Source organism: Pristiophorus japonicus, chromosome 3 (assembly GCF_044704955.1).
Source record: "Pristiophorus japonicus isolate sPriJap1 chromosome 3, sPriJap1.hap1, whole genome shotgun sequence".
NCBI lineage: Eukaryota > Metazoa > Chordata > Chondrichthyes > Pristiophoridae > Pristiophorus > Pristiophorus japonicus.
In genome coordinates this window covers 173,826,386-173,847,183 of record NC_091979.1, presented here as the reverse complement: position 1 = coordinate 173,847,183, position 20,798 = coordinate 173,826,386, and the positions used below count along the sequence as shown (strand labels likewise).

The 20,798-nt window shown below is 44.4% G+C and overlaps 1 protein-coding gene across 1 annotated transcript; it reads left to right on the top strand.

Moving 5' to 3' along the window:
• Nucleotides 1-5,383: 5,383 nt before the first annotated feature.
• LOC139259409 (secreted phosphoprotein 24-like) lies at nucleotides 5,384-20,293 on the top strand. Its single transcript, XM_070874873.1, has 6 exons — nucleotides 5,384-5,481; nucleotides 5,648-5,769; nucleotides 13,699-13,821; nucleotides 16,566-16,700; nucleotides 19,107-19,157; nucleotides 19,983-20,293. Exons 1-6 carry the CDS (start codon nucleotides 5,427-5,429, stop codon nucleotides 20,139-20,141), a joined length of 645 nt encoding a protein of 214 aa, XP_070730974.1. The 5' UTR covers nucleotides 5,384-5,426; the 3' UTR covers nucleotides 20,142-20,293.
• Nucleotides 20,294-20,798: the final 505 nt, after the last annotated feature.

Here is a 20,798-nt window from a genome sequence, read left to right as displayed (position 1 = left end):
ACCCTGAGCTTGTCCTCACACACTATCCGCACAATGCACTTTTCAATGGGGAGTTTACTGGCACAGAGAGTGGGAACCTGGCTAATGTTTTTCCAGTCCACCTTCCAGGGGCACTGAGTCTGATTATAATACCTCCATTGCCATCCCAGCTAAGATCAGATAAAGGAGGATCTTCCTATTCTGTGTGGCTCAGAAGCACACCAGATGGCACAGTTACCATTAAGGCTTTGAGGGATCTTTGTTGCTCAATGAAATTAAGGTTAATATTGGACACTTGGTGCACACAACTCTTTTGTTGCAAAAACAAAATCAATTAAATCAAGTGCCCCCTGATTAAAAGGGGGGGACACTCCAAACAGTTTTCAAATGCCTTCATTTGTTTTTTTTGCATTTTTTTTGTTTTTTTTTGTGGGGTTTTTTGGTCACTAAAACCACAAATTATACAAGTGCCCCCTGGCTAAAAGGGAGGGGACACTAAAACCTAGCACAATAAAACAAATTAAACTTTAAAACATATAAAATCAAATTAAAATTTGGTTGCCGGGGGTGATACTGCACTCATGTCCCTCCGGCGCCCACCTCTTGCGGAAGGCCGCGAGCATACCAGTGGACACCGTGTGTTCCATCTCCAGGGACACCCTGGCTTGGACGTAACTGCGGAAGAGAGGCAGGCAGTCGGGCTGAACGACCCCCTCGACTGCCCGCTGCCTGGACCGGCTGATGGCACCCTTGGCTGTGCCCAAGAGCAGTCCTACGAGGAGGCCCTCGGACCTACCTGCTCCCCTCTGCACAGGGGGGAGCGGGTAGGGAGATCAGGAGTATGGGACTGAAGTGCAACCAGAATTTGAGGAGTAGCCCCTCTTGGTGCACACAACTCTTTTTGGGGAGTACAAAATAACATTAGATCGAGTACCCCCCGATCTGGGGGACACTCCAGACACTTATGACACCCCTCTTTTTTTTTTGTTTTTTGGGAGGTTTTTTTGTATTTTTGTAGGGCTTTTTTTGTGTTTTTTTTTAGGGCATTAAAATTCCACATTTGACAAGTGCCCCCTATAAAAGGGGAGGGGGACACTAAAAACCCCGGCAATTAAAACAAATTAAACTTTAAAACATAAAATCAAATTAAAATTTGGTTGCCGGGAGTGATGATGCACTCCAGTCCCTCCGGTGCCCACCTCTCGCGGAAGGCCGCGAGCGTACCGGTGGACACCGCGTGCTCCATCTCCAAGGACACCCTGGCCCGAATGTAGGCACGGAAGAGAGGCAGGCAGTCAGGCTGAACGACCCCCTCGACCGCCCGCTGCCTGGGCCAGCTGATGGCACCCTTGGCCATGCCGAGGAGCAGTCCTCCGCACAGGGTGCCCAAAGATCAGGAGTGTGGGACTGAAGTGCAACCAGAATTTGAGGAGTAGCCCCTCTTGGTGCACACAACTCTTTTGGGAGGAAACTAAACATTAAATCATGCCCCCCGATCTGGGGGTCACACCAAACATTTTCAAGGCCCTTTTTTGTGGGGTTTTTTTGTTTGTTTTTTTTTGTTTTTTTGGGCATTAAAACCATTTTTTTTTCCAAGTGCCCCCAATAAAAGGGGAGGGGGATACTAAAAACACCGGCAATTAAAACAAATTAAACTTTAAAACATAAAATCAAATTAAAATTTGGTTGCCGGGGGTGATGATGCACTCCAGTCCCGCCGGCGCCCACCTCTCGCGGAAGGCTGCGAACATACCGATGGACACCGTGTGCTCCATCTCCAAGGACACCCTGGCCCGGATGTAGACATGGAAGAGAGGCAGGCAGTCAGGCTGAATGACCCCCTCGACCGTCCGCTGCCTGGACCGGTTGATGGCACCCTTGGCCGTGCCCAGGAGCAATCCTACAAGGAGGCCCTCGGACCTACCTGCTCCCCTCCGCACAGGGTGCCCAAAGATCAGGAGTGTGGGACTGAAGTGCAACCAGAATTTGAGGAGTAGCCCCTCTTGGTGCACACATACATCCAGATACATTGACAGCTATCACTAACAAAATCTGATGAGTAGTTTAGTGGCTTCCCATGCTTTATTGGGTCTGCCTAAATGGAACCATCAGTCAACCAATATCGATGGCTGTCTTATTGATTAGATTATAGTTTGTTGACAAAGTCCCCCAATCTTGCCAATGAAATAGCAATTATAGTGCATAATCCAGAGAAACTTAAGCATGGAAGGATTTCTGTTTCTGTGGAAAGGGTTGTTAGAATATGGAATGTTTTACCACAGCGTGAAAGCTGAGTTAATTATGGCACTTAAACAATAATTAAATCAACCCTTGAAGAAGACAGGTAGTAAAGAGTAATATCAAAAGAAAAGGAAAATGGATTAGAGTAAATAGTTCTGGTTAGAGGCACAGACTCAATGGACAAAATTTCTGTCAGTCTATGACAAAAACAAACCCAGGTTCAGTGTGGTTGCCCAATGTAAGAGAACCAATGCACGTGAAGTGGCAAGGTGTTGTTTCATGACACTCCACAGCATTGCGTTCCTAATCATCATCACAGGCAGTTCCTCGGAATCGAGGAAGACTTGCTTCCACTCTTAAAATGAGTTCTTAGGTGGCTGAACAGTCCAATATTAGAACCACAGTCTCTGTCACAAGTGGGACAGATAGTCCCACAGAGGGAAGGGCTGGGTGGGACTGGTTTGCTGCATGCTCTTTCCGCTGCCTGCGCTTTCTTTCTGCATGCTCTCGGCGACGAGACTCGAGGTGCCCAGTGCCCTCTCAGATGCACTTCCTCCATTTCGGGCGATCTTTGGCCAAGGACTCCTAGGTGTCAGTGGGGATGTTACACTTTATCAGGGAGGCTTTTAGGGTGTCCTTGTAACGTTTCCACTGCCCACCTTTGGCTCGCTTGCCGTGAAGGAGTTCCAAGTAGAGTGCTTGCCTTGGGAGTCTTGTGTCTGGCATGCGAACTATGTGGCCTGCCCAAGTGTGGTCAGTGCTTCTATGCTGGGGATGTTGGCCTGGTTGAGGATACTAATGTTGGTGCGTCTGTCCTCCCAGGGGATTTGTAGGATCTTGCGGAGACATCGTTGGTGGTATTTCTCCACGACTTGAGGTGTCCACTGTACATGGTCCATGTTTCTGAGCCATACAGGAAGGCAGGTATTACTACAGCCCTCTAGACCATGAGCTTGGTGGCAGTTTTGAGGGCCTGGTTTTCAAACACTCTTTTCCTCAGGCTGCACTGGTGCACTGGAGGCGGTGTTGGATCTTGTCGTCGATAATGCTCTTGTTGATAGGAGGCTCCCGAGATAAGGGATGTGGTCCACATTGTCCAGGGCCGCGCCGTGGATCTTGATGACTGAGAAGCAGTGCTGTGTGGCGAGGACAGGCTGGTGATGTAAGGCCCATGCTTTTGTTCGCCTCAGTGACTACATCGACTATATCCTGGAGTTCAGCCTCTGTATGTGCACAGATGCAGGCATCGTCCGCGTATATAGCTCGACGACAGAGGTTGGGGTGGTCTTGGACCTGACCTGGAGATGGCGAAGGTTGAACAGGTTCATAGCAGCCATGTTGCTGTACATGAGGAGCAAGTGTAGGGGAAGGAGGGAAAAAGACAGAGTCACCCACTGTAATTGATCTTGTGGAACCCCACGTAGGCAGCTTTGCAGCAGTATGGGCTGGAAGTCACGGGGCAGGTAACCTGTCCTAATGCCCCGGAAAGGAATGTGTACACAATCCAGAGTATTTAAGAACAGTAAATAGTAATACAAAGAAATATAGTAAGAAAGAAAAGAAAGATTTGCATTTATATAGCACCTTTCACGATCACCGGACAGCTCAAAGCGCTTTACAGCCAATGAAGTACTTTTGGAGTGTAATCACTGCTGTAATGTGGGAAACGCAGCAGCCAATTTGTGCACAGCAAGCTCTCACAAACATAGCACAGTTTAATAGCCTTGATTAGTCAAGTGAACTCTTTCAGAAAATTAATTTGATGATACATGATGGTCGTTCGCCTCTGGGGCCCAGGTTCTGATCCAAGTCAGATTAATGAGTTAAAAGTCCTCTCTGTCCGTTTGGTGTTTAAACCCTAAGTTAAATATGTCTGGGATAGGTTCAACCTAGTTCATGTGGGTACAAGTCAACAGCATTGAACTACACATGATTGAAGTTGCTTTAGAATGCCCATTCTAGAAAGCCATAGGCTAGGTCGTTGTGGAAGACGGAAATCTCTCATGGGTGCATCATGAGATACTCTTCTGAAGTTCAGGTTAACGCACGTTTTTGGGGCAAAGAAGTGGGAGCTTCAAGGTTCATTTACAATGCCTATGTGGTGAAGATGAAAATTTACCCCTACCTGTTCAGCGTTAGTACGAAGCAGTGCATACACTACTGCCAGTGTGAATGCGGAATTAAGACCTGCCTGACTGTAGATTGAAGCAAAGTAAGGCTCCTTTGTCTCACTCTGCCTCCCTCTGGTGTCAGATCAGACCCCTGGCTCCACATTTAGGCTGCATTGGCACTGCAATATCTGTAGTGTCAATGCAAAGAGAAACTTCTTTACACCAACACGAGAGTTATAGTGTAAATGCACCATTAGTCACCATCTAACTCATGATAATAGAATCCTAGAATGATACAACACAAAAGGAGGTCAATCAGCCCATCGTGCCTTTGCCGGCTCTTTGAAAGAGCTATCCACTATTCTCACTCCCCTGCTCTTTCCCCTTAGCCCTGTAGAATTTTCCCTTCAAATATTTATCCAATTCACTTTTGAAAGTTACTATTGAACCTCCTTTAACCAACCTTTCAAGCAGTGCATTCCAGTTCATAAAAATTCACTGTGTATTTTGTTTTCCCTCTGTCGCCTCTGGTTCTTTTGCCAATGATCAAATCTGTAGTTACCGACCCTTCTGCCACTGGAAACAGTTTCTCCTAATTTACTCGATCGAAACCCTTCACAATTTTGATGTACCTAACAATAGAAGTGATTAGCTTGACATTGGAAGCACTCACATTCTTGTTTTCAATGAGCATCCGGTCTTCTTTTTACAAAATTAATTATTAGCAATATTTGATAACTATCAAACACAAAACATTAAAGAAACAGAAAGAAAATAAGCAATACCATAATATTTGGCCCTTTAAATGTGGGATGATCACTGCCTGTTTTAATTTGCAATAAACCAATGAATAAAATCTGTTTTTCAAAAATGTTGGATTGTTATACTCATCAATTATCAAGTTGGCAACAGAATTATTTCAGCCCATTTAAATGTTGTGGTTTCAAAGCCTTTGAAACATTGGTTGTGAAACTGTGAGTCATTATTTGAAGAGATCGCAGCATATAAAAATCCATCAACGGATAAAGTCTCAGTAAGAAGTGATAGAGGCATCATCCACAGCTGATTACGATCAAAGTTTATCATTCAGACAAGATGCATTCTTTTCTATTGGCTTTTGCTGCGTTTCAGGTTCTCCAATGCTGTGCTGGTATGTTTTTAAGTCATTTTTAAATGTAAAACATTTTTTAAATTAAGGTCCTATAAGGACCTATTTTGTAAATGTTGATTGCATTTCTACTGGGAAAAGAAAGACAGATTATTAAGAAATACAAAGTACTGGCATTATTGCATTCCTTCCTCACCTTATTTTCTAGGGATACCAATATTTGATTTCACCCCAGTCGTTCAGGACGCCCTGCAAACATCCATCATACAGCTGAACAGCAACACAATCGGAGATTACCTGCTCGCTGCAACCAGTAATGAGTTACTGCGTGTAAGCATGATTTAATCTTACTCTACCTAATTTATTTCCCGCATCTCTATTTTTTTTGTTTGGTCCACTCTCTTTCTGTCTGTATTTTTCTCTCCCTTGTGTTGTTTTTGTGTCTTTCTCTCTGTTTTGTCACTGTCTTTGTCTCTCACTCAATTCGTACCTCTGTCTCTATCAGTTTTTTCCCCTTGTCCTGCTATTTCTCTCTCTCTTTTTCTTTTCTGTCTCATCCCCTAGATTCACTGTATACCTCTTTATATTTATTTGTCCTTTATCTCTAACTGTTGGAAATTTATTGCCACATTCTCTTTCTCGCCATATCTTATGCGCTCTCTCTTTCTGTTTCTCCCTGTCTTTCTCTGTCCTTGTCGTTTGTCTCTGTGCCCCTGCTTTTGTCTTTCTGGTGTTGATTTTGAATGTGGCTGTCCAAGGTAAAGAGGGTGTTAGTGGCCTGAAAATGTTGCCATCACGTTTAGACTGATTCACTGGCTACTGCCATTTTGATAGGGACCTTCAGAAGAATGGCCAGCGTGCTTGCCTGTTTCAGGTGGGAGGCCAGCCCTGCAACTTGTGGTTCCATGACATAGCTAGGACCTCAATTGCAATTTTCAGATACAATGGACAGAGAGGGCACCGTGCACACTCCTCCTAATTGTACCAGGTATGAGCGGCTCAATAAGTGGTCCTTAAAGGAACCGCTGGAAGCTGCTCATAAAACATAGAAACATAGAAACATAGAAAATAGGAGCAGTAGTAGGCCATTCGTCCCTTCGAGACTGCACCGCCATTCAATATCATCATGGCTGATCCTCTATCTCAACACCATATTCCTGCTTTTTCCCCATACCCCTTGATGTCTTTTTTGTCTAGAAATCCAACTCCCTCTTAAATATATTCAGTGACTTGGCCTCCACAGCCTTCTGTGGTAGAGAATTCCACAGGTTCACCACCCTCTGAGTGAAAAAATTTCTCCTCATCTTGGTCCTAAATTTCCTACCCTTTATCTTGAGACTGTGACCCCTTGTTCTAGACTTTCCAGCCAGGGAAAACATCTTCCCTGCATCCAGTCTATCCAACCCCGTCAACATTTTTTACGTTTCAATGAGATCCCCTCTCATTCAGTATAATGTGGATAAATGTGAGGTTATCCACTTTGGGGGCAAAAACGCGAAGACAGAGTATTATCTGAATGGCGGCAGATTAGGAAAAGGTGAGGTGCAATGAGACCTGGGTGTCATGGTTCATCAGTCATTGAAAGTTGGCATACAGGTAGAGCAGGCGGTGAAGAAGGCAAATGGTATTTTGGCCTTCATAGCTAGGGGATTTGAGTATTGGAGCAAGGAGTCTTACTGCAGTTGTACAGGGCCTTGGTGAGGCCTCACCTGGAATATTGTGTTCAGTTTTGGTCTCCTAATCTGAGGAAGGATGTTCTTGCTATTGAGGGTGTACAGCGAAGGTTCACCAGACTGATTCCCGGGATGACAGGACTGACATATGAGGAAAGACTGGATCAACTGGGCCTTTATACATTGGAGTTTAGAAGGATGAGAGGGGATCTCATAGAAACATATAAGATTCTGATGGAACGGGACAGGTTAGATGCGGGTAGAATGTTCCCGATGTTGGGGAAGTCCAGAACCAGGGGACACAGTCTTAAGATAAGGGGTAAGCCATTTAGGACTGAGATGAGGAGAAACATCTTCACTCAGAGAGTTGTTAACCTGTGGAATTCCCTGCCGCAGAGAGTTGTTGATGCCAGTTCATTGGATATATTCAAGAGGGATATGGCCCTTACGGCTAAGTGGATCAAGGGGTATGGAGAGAAAGTAGGAAAGGGATACTGAGGGAATGATCAGCCATGATCTTATTGAATGGTGGTGCAGGCTCGAAGGGCCAAATGGCCTACTCCTGCATCTATTTTCTATGTTTCTATGTTTCTTCTAAACTCTAGTGAATACAGGCCTAGTCGACCCAATCTCTCCTCATACGACAGTCCTGCCATCCCAGGAATCAGTCTGGTGAACCTTCGCTGCACTCCCTCTATGGCAAGTATATCCTTTCTTAGGTAAGGAGACCAAAACTGCACACAATACTCCAGATGCGGTCTCACCAAGGCCCTGTATAACTGTAGTAAGACATCTTTGCTCCTGTTCCCAAATTCTCTTGCAATGAAGGCAACATACCATTTCCCTTATTAACTGTTTGCTGCACCTGCATGTTTGCTTTCAATGGCTGGTGTACAAGGACACCCAGGTCCCTCTGTACATCGACATTTCCCAAGCCATCACCATTTAAATAATACTTTGTCCTGATGTTTTTCCTGCCAAAGTGGATAACTTTATATTTATTCACGTTATACTGCATCTGCCATGTGTTTGCCCACTTACTCAACCTATCTAAATCGCCTTGCAGTCTTTTCATCCTCCTCACAACTCACAATCCCACCTAGTTTTGTGTCGTCAGCAAACTTGGAAATATTACATTTGGTTCCCTCATCCAAATCATTTATATGTATTGTGAATAGCTGGGGCCCAAGCACTGATCCCTGTGGTACCTCACTAGTCACTGCCCGCCACCCCGAAAAAGACCCGTTTATTCCTACTCTCTGTTTCCTGTCAGTTAACCAATTTTCAATCCCCGCCAGTACATTACCCCCAATCCTATCAATTACATCTTCAAAAAACTCCAATGGGTTTGTCTAACATGATTTTCCTTTCATAAATCTATGTTGACTTTTTCTAATCACGTTGATATTATCTAAGTGTGCCGTTATCACATCCTTTATAATAGACTCTAGCATTTTCTCTACTACTACTGATGTTAGGCTAACCGATCTATAGTTCCTTGTTTTCTTTCTCCTTTTTTAAATAGTGGGGTTACATTTGCCACCCTCCAATCTGCAGGAACTGTTCCATAATCTATAGCATTTTGGAAGATGACAACCAATACATCTATTATTTCCATGGCTACCTTTTTTAATACTCTAGGATGCAGATCATCAGGCCCTGGGGATTTATCGACCTTCAGTCCCATTTGTTTCTCTAGCACTATTTTCTTACTAATAATCATTTTCTTTAATTCCTCTTGCTCACTAGACCCTTGGTTCCCTAGCATTTCTGGGACAGTATTTGTGTCTTCTTCCATGAAGACAGAACCAAAATATTTATTTAATTGTTCTGCCATTTCCTTGTTCCCCATTATAAATTCTCCCATTTCTGTCTGTAAAGGACCTATATTTGTCTTCACTAATCTTTTTCGTTTTACATACTTCTGGAAACTTTTGCAATCGGTTTTTATGTTCCTTGCAAGTTTACTCTCAGAATCTATTTTTCCCCTCTTAATCAATCTCTTGGTCCTCTTTTGCTTAATTCTAAACTGCTCTCAATCCTCAGGCTTGCTACTTTTTCTGGCAACTTTGTATAACTCCTCTTTGAATCTAATACTATCCTTCATTTCTTTTGTTAGCCATGGTTGGGCCACTATTCCTTTTGTGGTTTTACACCAGAAAGGAATTTATAACTGTTGCAATTCATGCATTTGTTCCTTAAATGTTATCCATTGTCTATCCCCATCATGAATCTTCCCAATCTATCATTGCCAATTCATTCTTCATACCTTCATAGTTTCCTTTGTTTAGATTTAGGACCCTAGTTTCGGATTGGACTACTTCACTTTCCATCTTAATGAAGAATTTAATCATGTTATGGTCACTCTTCCCTAAAGGACCCCGCACAACAAGACTGTTAATTAACCACTTCTCATTACACAATATCCAATCTAGGATAGCCTGTTCCCTAGTAGGCTCGTCAACATACTGGTCTAAAAAACCATCTCGTACACATTCCAGAAATTCAGCTGCCACAGTATTATTACTAATTTGGTTTGGCCAGTCTATATGTAGATTAAAGTCACCTACGATTACTGTAGTATCCCTGTTACATGCATCTCTAATTTCCTGTTTGATGCCGTCTCCTACACGACCACGGCTGTTTGGAGGCCTTAGACAACTACCACCAATGTTTTCTGCCCCTTGGTGCTCCTTAGCTCCACCCAGATTTATTCTACATCTTGATTTTCTGAGCCAATATCGTTTCTCACTATTGCTCTGATTTCATTCTTTACTAACAATGCCACACCACCCCTCTTCCTTTTTGCCTGTCCTTCCTAAATATCGAATATCCTTGGATATTCAGTTCCCAACCCTGGTCACCCTACAACCATGTCTCTGTCATTGCAGCTATATCGTATCCGTTTACATCCATTGCGCTATTAATTCGTCTACCATATTACAGATGCTTCGTGCATTCAGATGCAATGCTCTTAGATTTGTCTTTTTAACATTATTAGACATCTTAACATTATTTTGTACTATAGCCCGATTTGTCTTATCCCTATTTTTTTTTACCTGGACCCAATTTGTTAGTGCACTCTTTTGTTTGTATGCTCTGTCCCTTCCTGACATAATCTGGTTATCCTTACCACAATCACTTTCCTGCATTGCTTCCTTTTCATTTCTCTTTAGCATTCTAGATTTCTCTCCACTGCGACCGTCCTTCCCGCCACCCCGCCATCCCCCACTCCCAATCCCCCTTATTTAGTTTAAAGCCCTATCCACCTCCCTAGTTATTCGGTTCGCTAGAACTCTGGTCCCAACATAGTTCAGGTGTAGTCCGTCCTCACGGAACAGCTTTCTCTTTCCCGAGTATTGGTGCCAGTGCCCCACAAATCGAAAGCCACTTCTCCCACACTAACCTCTGAGCCATGTATTCATCGCCCTGATTCTATTGACCCTATGCCAATTTGCTCGTGGCTCAGGTAATAATGCAGAGATTATTACCTTTGTGGTTCTGCTTTTCAATTTAGTCCCTAGCTGTTCAAACTCTCTCAGCAGAATCTCTTTCTTCATCCTACTATGTCATTGGTACCTTGTGTACCACGACAACTGGATCCTCCCCCTCCCACTCCAAGTTCTTCTCCAGCCCAGAGTCGATGTCCTTTACCCTGGCCTTCGGGATGCACGCTCTCGGCTGCAGAGAAACCTATCTATCCCCCTAACTATGCTGTCCCCCTACTACAACCGTCTGCCTCTTTACTTCCCCCAACTTGAATGGCTTTCTGCACCTCGGTGCCTTGGTCAGTCTGCTCGTCCACCCCACAATCTGCAAACTTGTCCACAAGGGTTGCTAGAACTTCAAATCAATTGGACCAGTGCAGGGACTGAGGCTTCTGCAATATTACCTCCTGGATCCCCTTACCTGCTTCACTTGCAGTCACGCCCTCCTGTCCCTGACCACGTGTCAATTCTAAAGTATTTAATTTGGAGGGTGTGGCTGCCTCCTGGAGTAAAAGGTCCAGGTAACTTTCTCCCTCCCTGATGTCTCGCAATGTCTGCAGCTCAGTCTGCCATGTGTTTGCCCACTCACTCAATCTATATAATCGCCTTGCAGCGTCTTTGCATCCTTCACAATCCCACCTAGTTTTGTGTCCTCAGCAAACTTGGAAATATTACATTTTGTTCCCTCATCCAAATAATTTATATATATTGTGAATAACTGGGGCCCAAGCACTGATTCCTGTCATCATCATCATCATAGGCAGTCCCTCGGAATCGAGCAAGACTTGCTTCCACTCTTAGAATGAGTCCTTAGGTGGCTAAACAGTCCAACACGAGAGCCACAGTCCCTGCCACAGGTGGGACAGACAGTCGTTGAGGGTAAGGGAGGGAGCATTCCTTCTGCTGCCTGCGCTTGTTTTCTGCATGCACTCGGCGATGAGACTCGAGGCACTCAGCGCCTTCCCGTATGCACTTCCTCCACTTAGGGCGGTCTTTGGCCAGGGACTCCCAGGTGTCAGTGGGGATGCTGCACTTTATCAGGGAGGCTTTGAGGGTGTCCTTGTAACGTTTCCTCTGTCCATCCTTGACTCATTTTCCATGAAGGAGTTCCGAGTAGAGCGCTTGCTTTGGGACTCTCGTGTTTGGCATGCGGACAACTTGGCCCGCCCCGCGGAGCTGATCAAGTGTGGTCAGTGCTTCAATGCTGGGGATGTTGGCCTGGTCGGGGACGCTAATGTTGGTGCGTCTGTCCTCCCAGGGGATTTGTTGGATCTTGCAGAGGCATTGTTGATAGTATTTCTCCAGCGACTTGAGGTGTCGACTGTACATGGTCCATGCCTCTGAGCCATACATGAGGGTGGGTATTACTACAGCCCTGTAGACCATGTATCCTATGGTACCCCATTAGTCACTGCCCGCCACCCCAAAAAAGACCCGTTTGTTTCTACTCTCTGTCTCCTGTCAGTTAACCAATTTTCAATCGATGCCAGTATATTACCCCCATGTGCTTTAATTTTGCACACTAACCTCTTATGTGGAACTTTATCAAAGGCCTTCTGAAAATCCAAATACACTACATCCACTGGTTCTCCCATATCTATTCTATCAGTTATATCTTCAAAAAACTCCAGTAGGAGTTATAAGTATATAAATGCAAGTTGATGTTGTCACAACACTATGGGCCCAAGTTTCCACACGATAAAAAACGGGCGCCCCTCCGAGCTGGGCGCCCGGTTTTCGCGCCTAAAATGGCGCCTAAAAAAAAAATCGCGATTCTGGAGCGTTCTGCAGCTCCTTGTCTGCCTGGCGCAGCGCCCAGGGGGGCGGAGCCTACACTCGCGCCGATTTTTTAAGTGGGAGGGGGCGGGTACTATTTAAATTAGTTTTTTTCCTGCAGGCAACGCTGCGCGTGCGCGTTGGAGCGTTCGCGCATGCTCAGTGTGAAAAAAACATTGGCACTCGGCCATTTTTGTAGTTCTTTGCAGCTGTTTAATTTTTGAACATTTTTTTAATAAAAGCACATTAGCACTTGCAGCCTTCTCACTGTCTCCTTCCCCCCCCTCCCCCCGCGGGAAGAACTGGCGCCTCTTCTCCCCTCCCCCCCCGCGGAAAGAACGGGCGCCTCCTACCCCCCCCCGCGGGAAGAACGGGCGCCTCCCCTCCCCGCGGGAAAGAACCGACACCTCCTCTCCCCTCCCCCCACTCCGCGGGAAGAATGGGCGCCCCGCCCCCCCGCGGGAAAAAACGGGCGCCTCCTCTCCTCTCCCCCCCCCCCCCCCCCGGCGGGCAGAACGGGTGCCTCCCCCCCCCCGTGGTAAGAACGGGCGCCTCCCCCCCCCCCCCGCGGGAAGAACGGGCGCCTCAGGCTGACTGCAGCATTCTCCGTGCCTGGAGCACTTTCACACAGGTAGGAAGATGGTTTATTTAATATTTTCTTTGCTTATAAGTGTTTATTCAGGTTGGATTTATTTGTATAATAGTTGTATAAGTATAAATAAGGATTTATTGTAGAATTTAATGACTTCCCTTCCCTCCCCACCTCGTTCTGGACGCCTAATTTGTAACTTGCGCCTGATTTTTTTAATGTGTAGAACAGGTTTTTTCAGTTCTACAAAAATCTTCACTGGCTCCATTCTACTTTAGTTTGGAGTACGTTTTCACTGTGGAAACTTTCAAATCAGGCGTCAGTGGCCGGACACGCCACCTTTTGAAGAAAAAATTCTGTTCCAAAGTAGAACTGTTCTACCTGACTCGAACTGCAGAAAAAATAATGTGGAGAATTGGGATTTCTAAGATAGCCCGTTCTCCACCAGTTGCTCCTAAAAATCAGGCGCAAATCATGTGGAAACTTGGGCCCTTAAGCCCTGATTCTCCCAGCCAAGCTTCTCACTAATAATAATTTACATCAGCAGAGGAGTCTTGCAAAATTAACTCTTTGTATGTTGTAGAAACTTGTCAACTTTGCTATTTTATTTTGCTGATGAAGTGACTGAGAGTTGGTGATCTGGGAGCTTCAGGATTTCCTTTATATTTTGAACAAGCTGATGATTTATCTTTAAAAAAATTCCATCAATTAACTCGCATGCATTGTTTCTCAGATTATTCCTATAGGACCAAATGACTTCTCGGTGGATTTAAGATTTAATGCGAGGGAAACCCTATGCTCAAAAGACAGTGGATTCGAGACTGAAAACTGTGAGCTGAACAATGACCCCTTAGCTGTGAGTATTGATTATATGTTTTTAATATTGATGGTGTAATGTTAGTTACACAAAGCCCGACAGAGTGGGGAGAGACTATGGGTTCAATCCCGCTCAGTTCTCAAATAATACTAAACGCAAGAAATAACAACTGCTGTGCCCACCGATTAATTCAAAACTCTTCGGAACAAAATCCGTGAGTCTCAAAGCACTTACAATGTTTTGAATGTGTTTAATTTGTTTTTTCCACATGACTTCCATGGAAAGGAAGTTCGGACATGGCGTATAATAGGCGGCTCATTTAATATTGTCAGTTTTACACAAGTGGCTACAATTAAATTGACCCCAGTGACTTAATTTGATGAGAAATGTGGGCTGAACAAAGGCATGCAGGATGATTTTTTTTTATGCATTCACGGGATGTGAGTGTTGCCAGCAAGGCTAGCATTTATTGCCCATGAAAAAGTGGTTTACTTGGAGCATTTCAAAGTCAAGCACATTTTTGTGAGTCTGGAGTCACATGTAGGCCAGGCAGGGTAAGGATGGCAAAATTCTTTTCTTGAAGGACATTAGTGAACCAATCCAACAGCTTCATAGTCACTATTATTGATACTAGCTTTTCTTTATTCCAGATTTATTTAATTGAATTTAAATTCCCCAGCTGTAGTGGTGGGATTTGAACTCATGTTCATTAGCCCAGGCCTCTGGATTACTAGTCCAGTAACATAACCACTGTGCTACTGTACCCTCATTGGGAAGGTTTGGCTAGGATTAAGCTTTGCTTTTTGTTAATATTTTTGCAAGACAACCTTATCTGAAGACAAAATTATCATAAAGCAGAAGGCAACTGTATGGATAAGCCCTCAACATTAAGTTCGATTAATTTGAAGTAGTATCAACGATTTAAAGGTAAACATTACTATGAGTAATTACTATCAATAGAAAGTACTATCAATTAGTCAAAAGCAACTAACAATAAGTGATATCAATGGAAGCTGAGCATCTAGTGAGGATAAGATTGAGCTCAGATGTGCCATGTAGGCTTTTGGCTTGATCACTGCTCTGTGATAATATTGTTGATCTCAACCAGAGCACCAATGAAGGTACCACGATTGGCTTCCGCATCCACATACTAGAGAGAGTTAAAAGCAGCCAGCGTTCCGCTTCTGATTACTCTTCAATGCCCTCTGCCAGAAGTGCATTAGTGTGATTAGCGAGTAAGGATAGAATTGGTTCATGGTCAGAAAGCCAGCCAGTGGGCCACTGACTATCTGCGCTCACCCATGAAGAATGACCATTTTAATGAGGTACCAGAGGACAGTTCCACCTGTGCTGTAGTATCGTAGCATCACCTGCACATGTCTAACTTTATAAAGATCTACTTGGCCAAGCACTAGTCAGTCTCCTGTGGTGTTGCACACAGTATGTTGGAGAATAAGGTTACTCTCTTACCTGTCTGCTGATTTGTGTTGCTCGTTCTCTCTGTCTATCATCTGCTTCTGCCTCTACCTTTCTCTTCTCTGCTGCTTTTCAACCCTTAACAATTCTTCTTGCTTCCCTCAATTTTTTTTTTCCTCTTTCCTTTTTTGAGTGGGCAGTGATGGTGGTATGGACAGGCATGGTGGAAACAGGAGTACCAACAGCTGCTGACTGCATTTTGGGGTTGCAATGAAAATGCAGCCCTGAGATGCTCCATTCTCCTCCCCTTCCCCAATCACTTGTGCATTGCCCCAATCTCTCACTCCCATCAAGCTACCTTCCTCCCACCTTACCACATCCCCTAACTCCTCTTCTTTGAGGTTTGTTTTTGCTTTCTTCCTTTTTTTTGCTTTCAAAATTCAACTTATTTAAAAAAGTAATCTAGTTTCTAACATCTACAAAATGGGGGTGGGGTGGGACAGCGAGAGAGAGAAATGCAGCCAAGTCGTCTTTTTTTTCATTCTCACTTATGAAAATGGGAACAAGAATAGACCATTCAGCCCCCGAGCCTGTTCCGCCATTGAATTAGATCATGGTTGATCTGAACTTCAACTCCATGTATCTGCTTTTGATCCATATCCCTTGATAAAAATAATCTTACCTAATAAAACTCTACTGATCCCCAGCATCCACAACCTTTTGGGGTGAGCGAGTTACAGATTTCCACTACTCTTTGTGTAATGACTGATTTCTTTTAAAAAAAAATAAGCACTCACAAATTACCCCAGTTTTGAATATTTCCAAAACAGAGTGCATTTACAGTGTCAGCTACAGCTCAGTGGGTAGCACACTCACCTCTGGGTCAGAAAGCTGTGGGTTCAAAATCCTTCTCCAGGGACTTAAGCACATAAATCTAGGCTGACACTCCAGTGCAGTGCTGAGGGAGTGCTGCACTTTCGGAGGTGCCGTCTTTTGGATGAGACGTTAAACTGAAGCCTCATCTGTTCTTGCAGGTGGACGTAAAATATCCCATGGCCCTATTTCAAAGAAGCGCAGGGGAGTTTTCCCCGGTGTCCTGACCAATATTTATCCCTCAGTCAACATAACAAAAACAATTTAACTCATCATTATCACATTGCTGTTTGTGGGAGTTGCTGTGCGCAAATTCTTTCTTTTTTTTATTTGCTGTAGCCAATTCTTTGGGAAACTTTTTTTATTGATTTCAGTAATAATTCATGGCAAGATCGTGCAACTTCAATGGATTTAAGCTGAGGCTGAGCTGGCTAATTCAGCCACCACCATTGTCAAGCAGGTGAAATGAACTGGTTCTTATTTTATTTCTACAGAAAATGACCACATGCCGCAGCAGTGTTAGCTATTCCTCTGGTGTGGTTGTCGATGTTTATCTGCAGTGCATGGACAGCAGAGACAGAATTATGGGCAGCAGCAGTGAATCAGCCTCCTTCGAAAGTAGTGAGGAGGTAATCTTTTATTTCTAAGCTATAAGTTTAGTTTATTTTGAATACCAGTTAACTTTCTTCTTATGGACAACATTAATTTTGGGGGGGGGGATTAAACAGGCCTCAGCAGCTGATTCCTCTGACTGAGCTTCTCTAACATTGTATCCCAGACTTGCCCAATTGCTCAAGGTTTGAGTAGGCCCAGGGCTTCAACTCAATACAAATTTTTACCGTTATGTTTACCGTTATTTCAATTTACTAAGTTAAATATTTAATTTCAGCTTTGAAATGGTCAGAATGATTTAATGACTTTGTGAAAAGGTAAAGACATTTCTGGAACATGATTCCCAGATCTGATTGGTCCCTGCTAACTGCATGACCAATTATAGCGGGTGTTTGCCATGGATCAATCCGAAGCCAGGAAAATCTCTACATTCAAACTAAAGCAAAATACTGCGGATGCTAAAATCTGAAATAAATACAGAAAATGCTGGATATACTCAGCAAATTAGGCAGCATCTGTGGAGAGAGAAACAGAGTTAACAGCCACTATATTGACTGGAGCGGGTTTGGTAAACCAGGGGCCGGGGGGAAGGGGGTGGTGGTGGCCCAGTCCTCGATAGATGGAGTCTTCAGATGGGGGGGGGGGGATCTGATTGAGGCGGGGTCTGATGACAGGGAAGCGGGTAAGCTTGTGGGTGTAGGGGAAGCACTCCTGCTGCTCCTGGCCCACAAGCAGTGCTGTAAAGGCACTTACATTTTTCCCGAAGCAGTCCTCGCCTCCCTTTAGCTGCCGGCTTTCCCGACACCTGGGAACACCAGGCGTCCAGGGTTAAACCTGTATGTTAAATCCGAGGCTTCTAGCCACATCATCATATTTAAAATTCCAAGCTGCCTCCTGGGAGTGGGTTGGCTGCCCTCCCCTGTCCCACCTCTGTTAAAACCGGAGGTGGGCAGGTTGGGGTCGGGTTTGATATCTTAAAAATGTTAACAGCCCACCCAACCCCAACCTACCCATTTATGGGGGTTAAAATTATCCCCATAGTTTCAGGTTGATGACCTTTCGTCAGAAAGGTTAGAGATGTAACAAGTTTAAAGCACAGAGGCAGGGAAAGGGGAGGGAGGGGAACTCTACATTCATTTATCGACACAGACAGAACCCTTCTTATTAGCAGAGTGCTAAGGAATAGAATATTGCTCCAATTTTGTCATCCTATAATGGTGTCAAAGCAGTTCCAGGTCATGTTTACCATGGACCAGAGAAAGAGTAAAGCTTCTTGCATCCTGCCTCAACAACATGGCTTCACCCCAGCCTCAGAAGAACATATATCACTGCACCAATGTGACATTTCCAATTCTCACAATTGTTTTGGGGCTTTGCTGAGTGATTTTCCAATTTAGCGCTAAGTTGTGCAATTTTAACCATGTTAAGAGCTACCACATCAAAGAGACTTAGTCATGGGAATATAGCAATATAGGATTGAATGCGACTGACAGAGTCCATTTGACCTGTCACAATGTTCGATCAATTCTCTCAATAGCAATCCTGGAGGAAGGTTTCCTCTGTGCTCTAGGTGTAGCAAATCTTTATAAATGTGCTATATGGCATTAGACTCCAAAAACAAGCGCTCTACTCAGAGTTCCGACATGGCGAGTGAGTCCCAGGTGGGCAGAGGAAACGCTTCAAGGACACCTTCAAAGCCTCCTTGAAAAAGTGCAACATCCCCACCGACACCTGGGAATCCCTAGCCCACGACCACTCAAAGTGGAGGAGAAGCATCCCGGAAGGTGCCGAACACCTCGAGTCTCTTTGCCGGGAGCATGCGGAAACCAAGTGCAAATAGCGGAAGGAGCGTACGATAACCCAAGAACCCCACCCACCCGTTCCTCCAACCACCATCTGTCCCACCTATGACAGAGACTGTAGGTCCCGCATTGATCTCTTCAGTCACTTGAGAACTCATATTAGTGTGGAAGCAAGTCATCCTTGAATCCGAGGGACTGCCTAAGAAGAGAAATATGGACAGAGGAAATCGGCACTGTATGTGCATTAAAATAGGTTTAGAATGGAAGTTTGAGAAGATGGGGAAAAATATATGTTGTTCCTGAGGGAGAATTGACTCTGATCATCAGCCCAAGTCACCTTTGGGTCCAGATCAACAAAATAAATAACATCAACTGAATGAATATAGGGAAATAAAATCAAATGTTATTATTAATTCATTAATGGTTGCTCAGGACTCTGAGGCAGACCTGAGATTGCTGTGCAAGGAACTTACATTCGCCCTCTTCTATCAGCCTCAAAACCTTATTTAAATTTAAATTTAATTTAGTTCAATTCTGAATTGAAGAGTGTCTCCGTTCCCAACACATTTTCTGCAGTCTTGAGTTGGACAATTTATGTTAACATTAATATTTTTATCACAGGTGAGATACCTAAGGAGGCAACCACAATTTCAGGACAGGCACTATTCATCAGTAAGTATCAGTGACCATTTGAAATCAATGCAATCAGTATGTGGAGATCAAATACCCATATACCCATGGCCCTTCCAGTGTATTCCCAGCATAACTTCGACCTTACATCGAGCTGTTAAGGGACGGAGCCTCTGACTGCTTCTACAAGGCCGGTTGGGTAAGATGGGGCAGGGTGGGGGTGGGGACTGCAAAGACTGGGAGTTGCCCGTGTCCCGGGCACTAAATGGGACCTAGTGCCAGATTGATGGAGGGCGCCTGGTGATACCAGACAGATTGGGGTAGAAATTCATCTCGACCAGTATTGCAAAATGAGCGGACTCACATCGGTCGCCTGTGATACGCACCCCCTCCCTCTAATATCCAACTCTATTGGCTTTAATAGACCAAAATATTGGGCAGGGCATATACATGTGGCTGATATGATAATGCCCGTTTTGCGATACCGTCTAAGGTGAATTTCTCCCCACCATACTGCCAGACGGAAGTATTGGGCCCTGGCAGAAAAAGGGATACGTCTTTTTTGCCCACTGGGACACTTGACAGTTCTTTCTTGAGTTTGTAGGGGTACTCCATCCCCCTGAAAGGCCACTGTTACACCCTAACTTGTGGCCTCTTCGGTGGAATGACCAACCCCGATGTGCCACTAATGGCATGGATGCAGGCCATTCCAAATAATGGAGCTCATGCAACCTATGAAAAACGTGAGGGTCAGTGTCAGAAGTCGTTCCCTCACATGCCGTCCCATTATCTTTGGCTTGTCAATCCTTCAAATGACACAATCAATAAACAATCTTTCGAAGTTCAATTCTCTTTATTCTCTGATAGATTGACTGGGATTACCGGAATAACAAGCAATTTGCTCAGCCTCGCTTAAATGATCCTGCTCCAAGGAAGACAGATACCCGGGACAACAATTTGAACCAAGGATTGTTCTCCAGGAAGAATCCACGCCGTAAACAGAATCTGGACTCTTTTGTTGAATAAATTGTTTTCAAAGTTCACAGAGCGCACAAGTCCATACATACACTACTTGTTTTAAATGCAAGCGCTGGAAACGAAAGAGTTCTTGATCTAATAGCTGGTGATTTGTAACTACACCACTTCTCTTTTGCACAAGAGGTAGAAAGCATAACAATAAAACACGCTGATTATTATGTACAATGTCCTGTTTCAGTTTTGTGATACCTCAGCAATCTGCAATTGCTCTAAAAATGACGAAGATTTGTGCTCCAGGCTTTGACCATTGCCTTCTAATGAATTGTTGGCAGAAAACCAACATTTACAGTCTTAAAATGTAACAAGGTTCCGAGCAACCAGCGGTGACGAGAAGAAAACTTGGCCACATTTCTTTTTAAGACCTGCAGTCTGTAAGACCTATTTTTACAGTTTATGTACACTTGGCCCATGTGATCTCCTGGACTGGTTGTGATCACCTGATATGGTCGGACAGAAATGTTTCAGATTTATTTTTCTTACTGGCCCTGGGTTTTCTGTTTTTTGCCCCTCCCAAGAAATTGTATGCCAGTGGGTGGCCATTAGTTTCGAGTTACAATGCTCCGGGTATTATAAGAACATAAGAACATAAGAATTAGGAACAGGAGTAGGCCATCTAGCCCCTCAAGCCTGCTCCGCCATTCAACA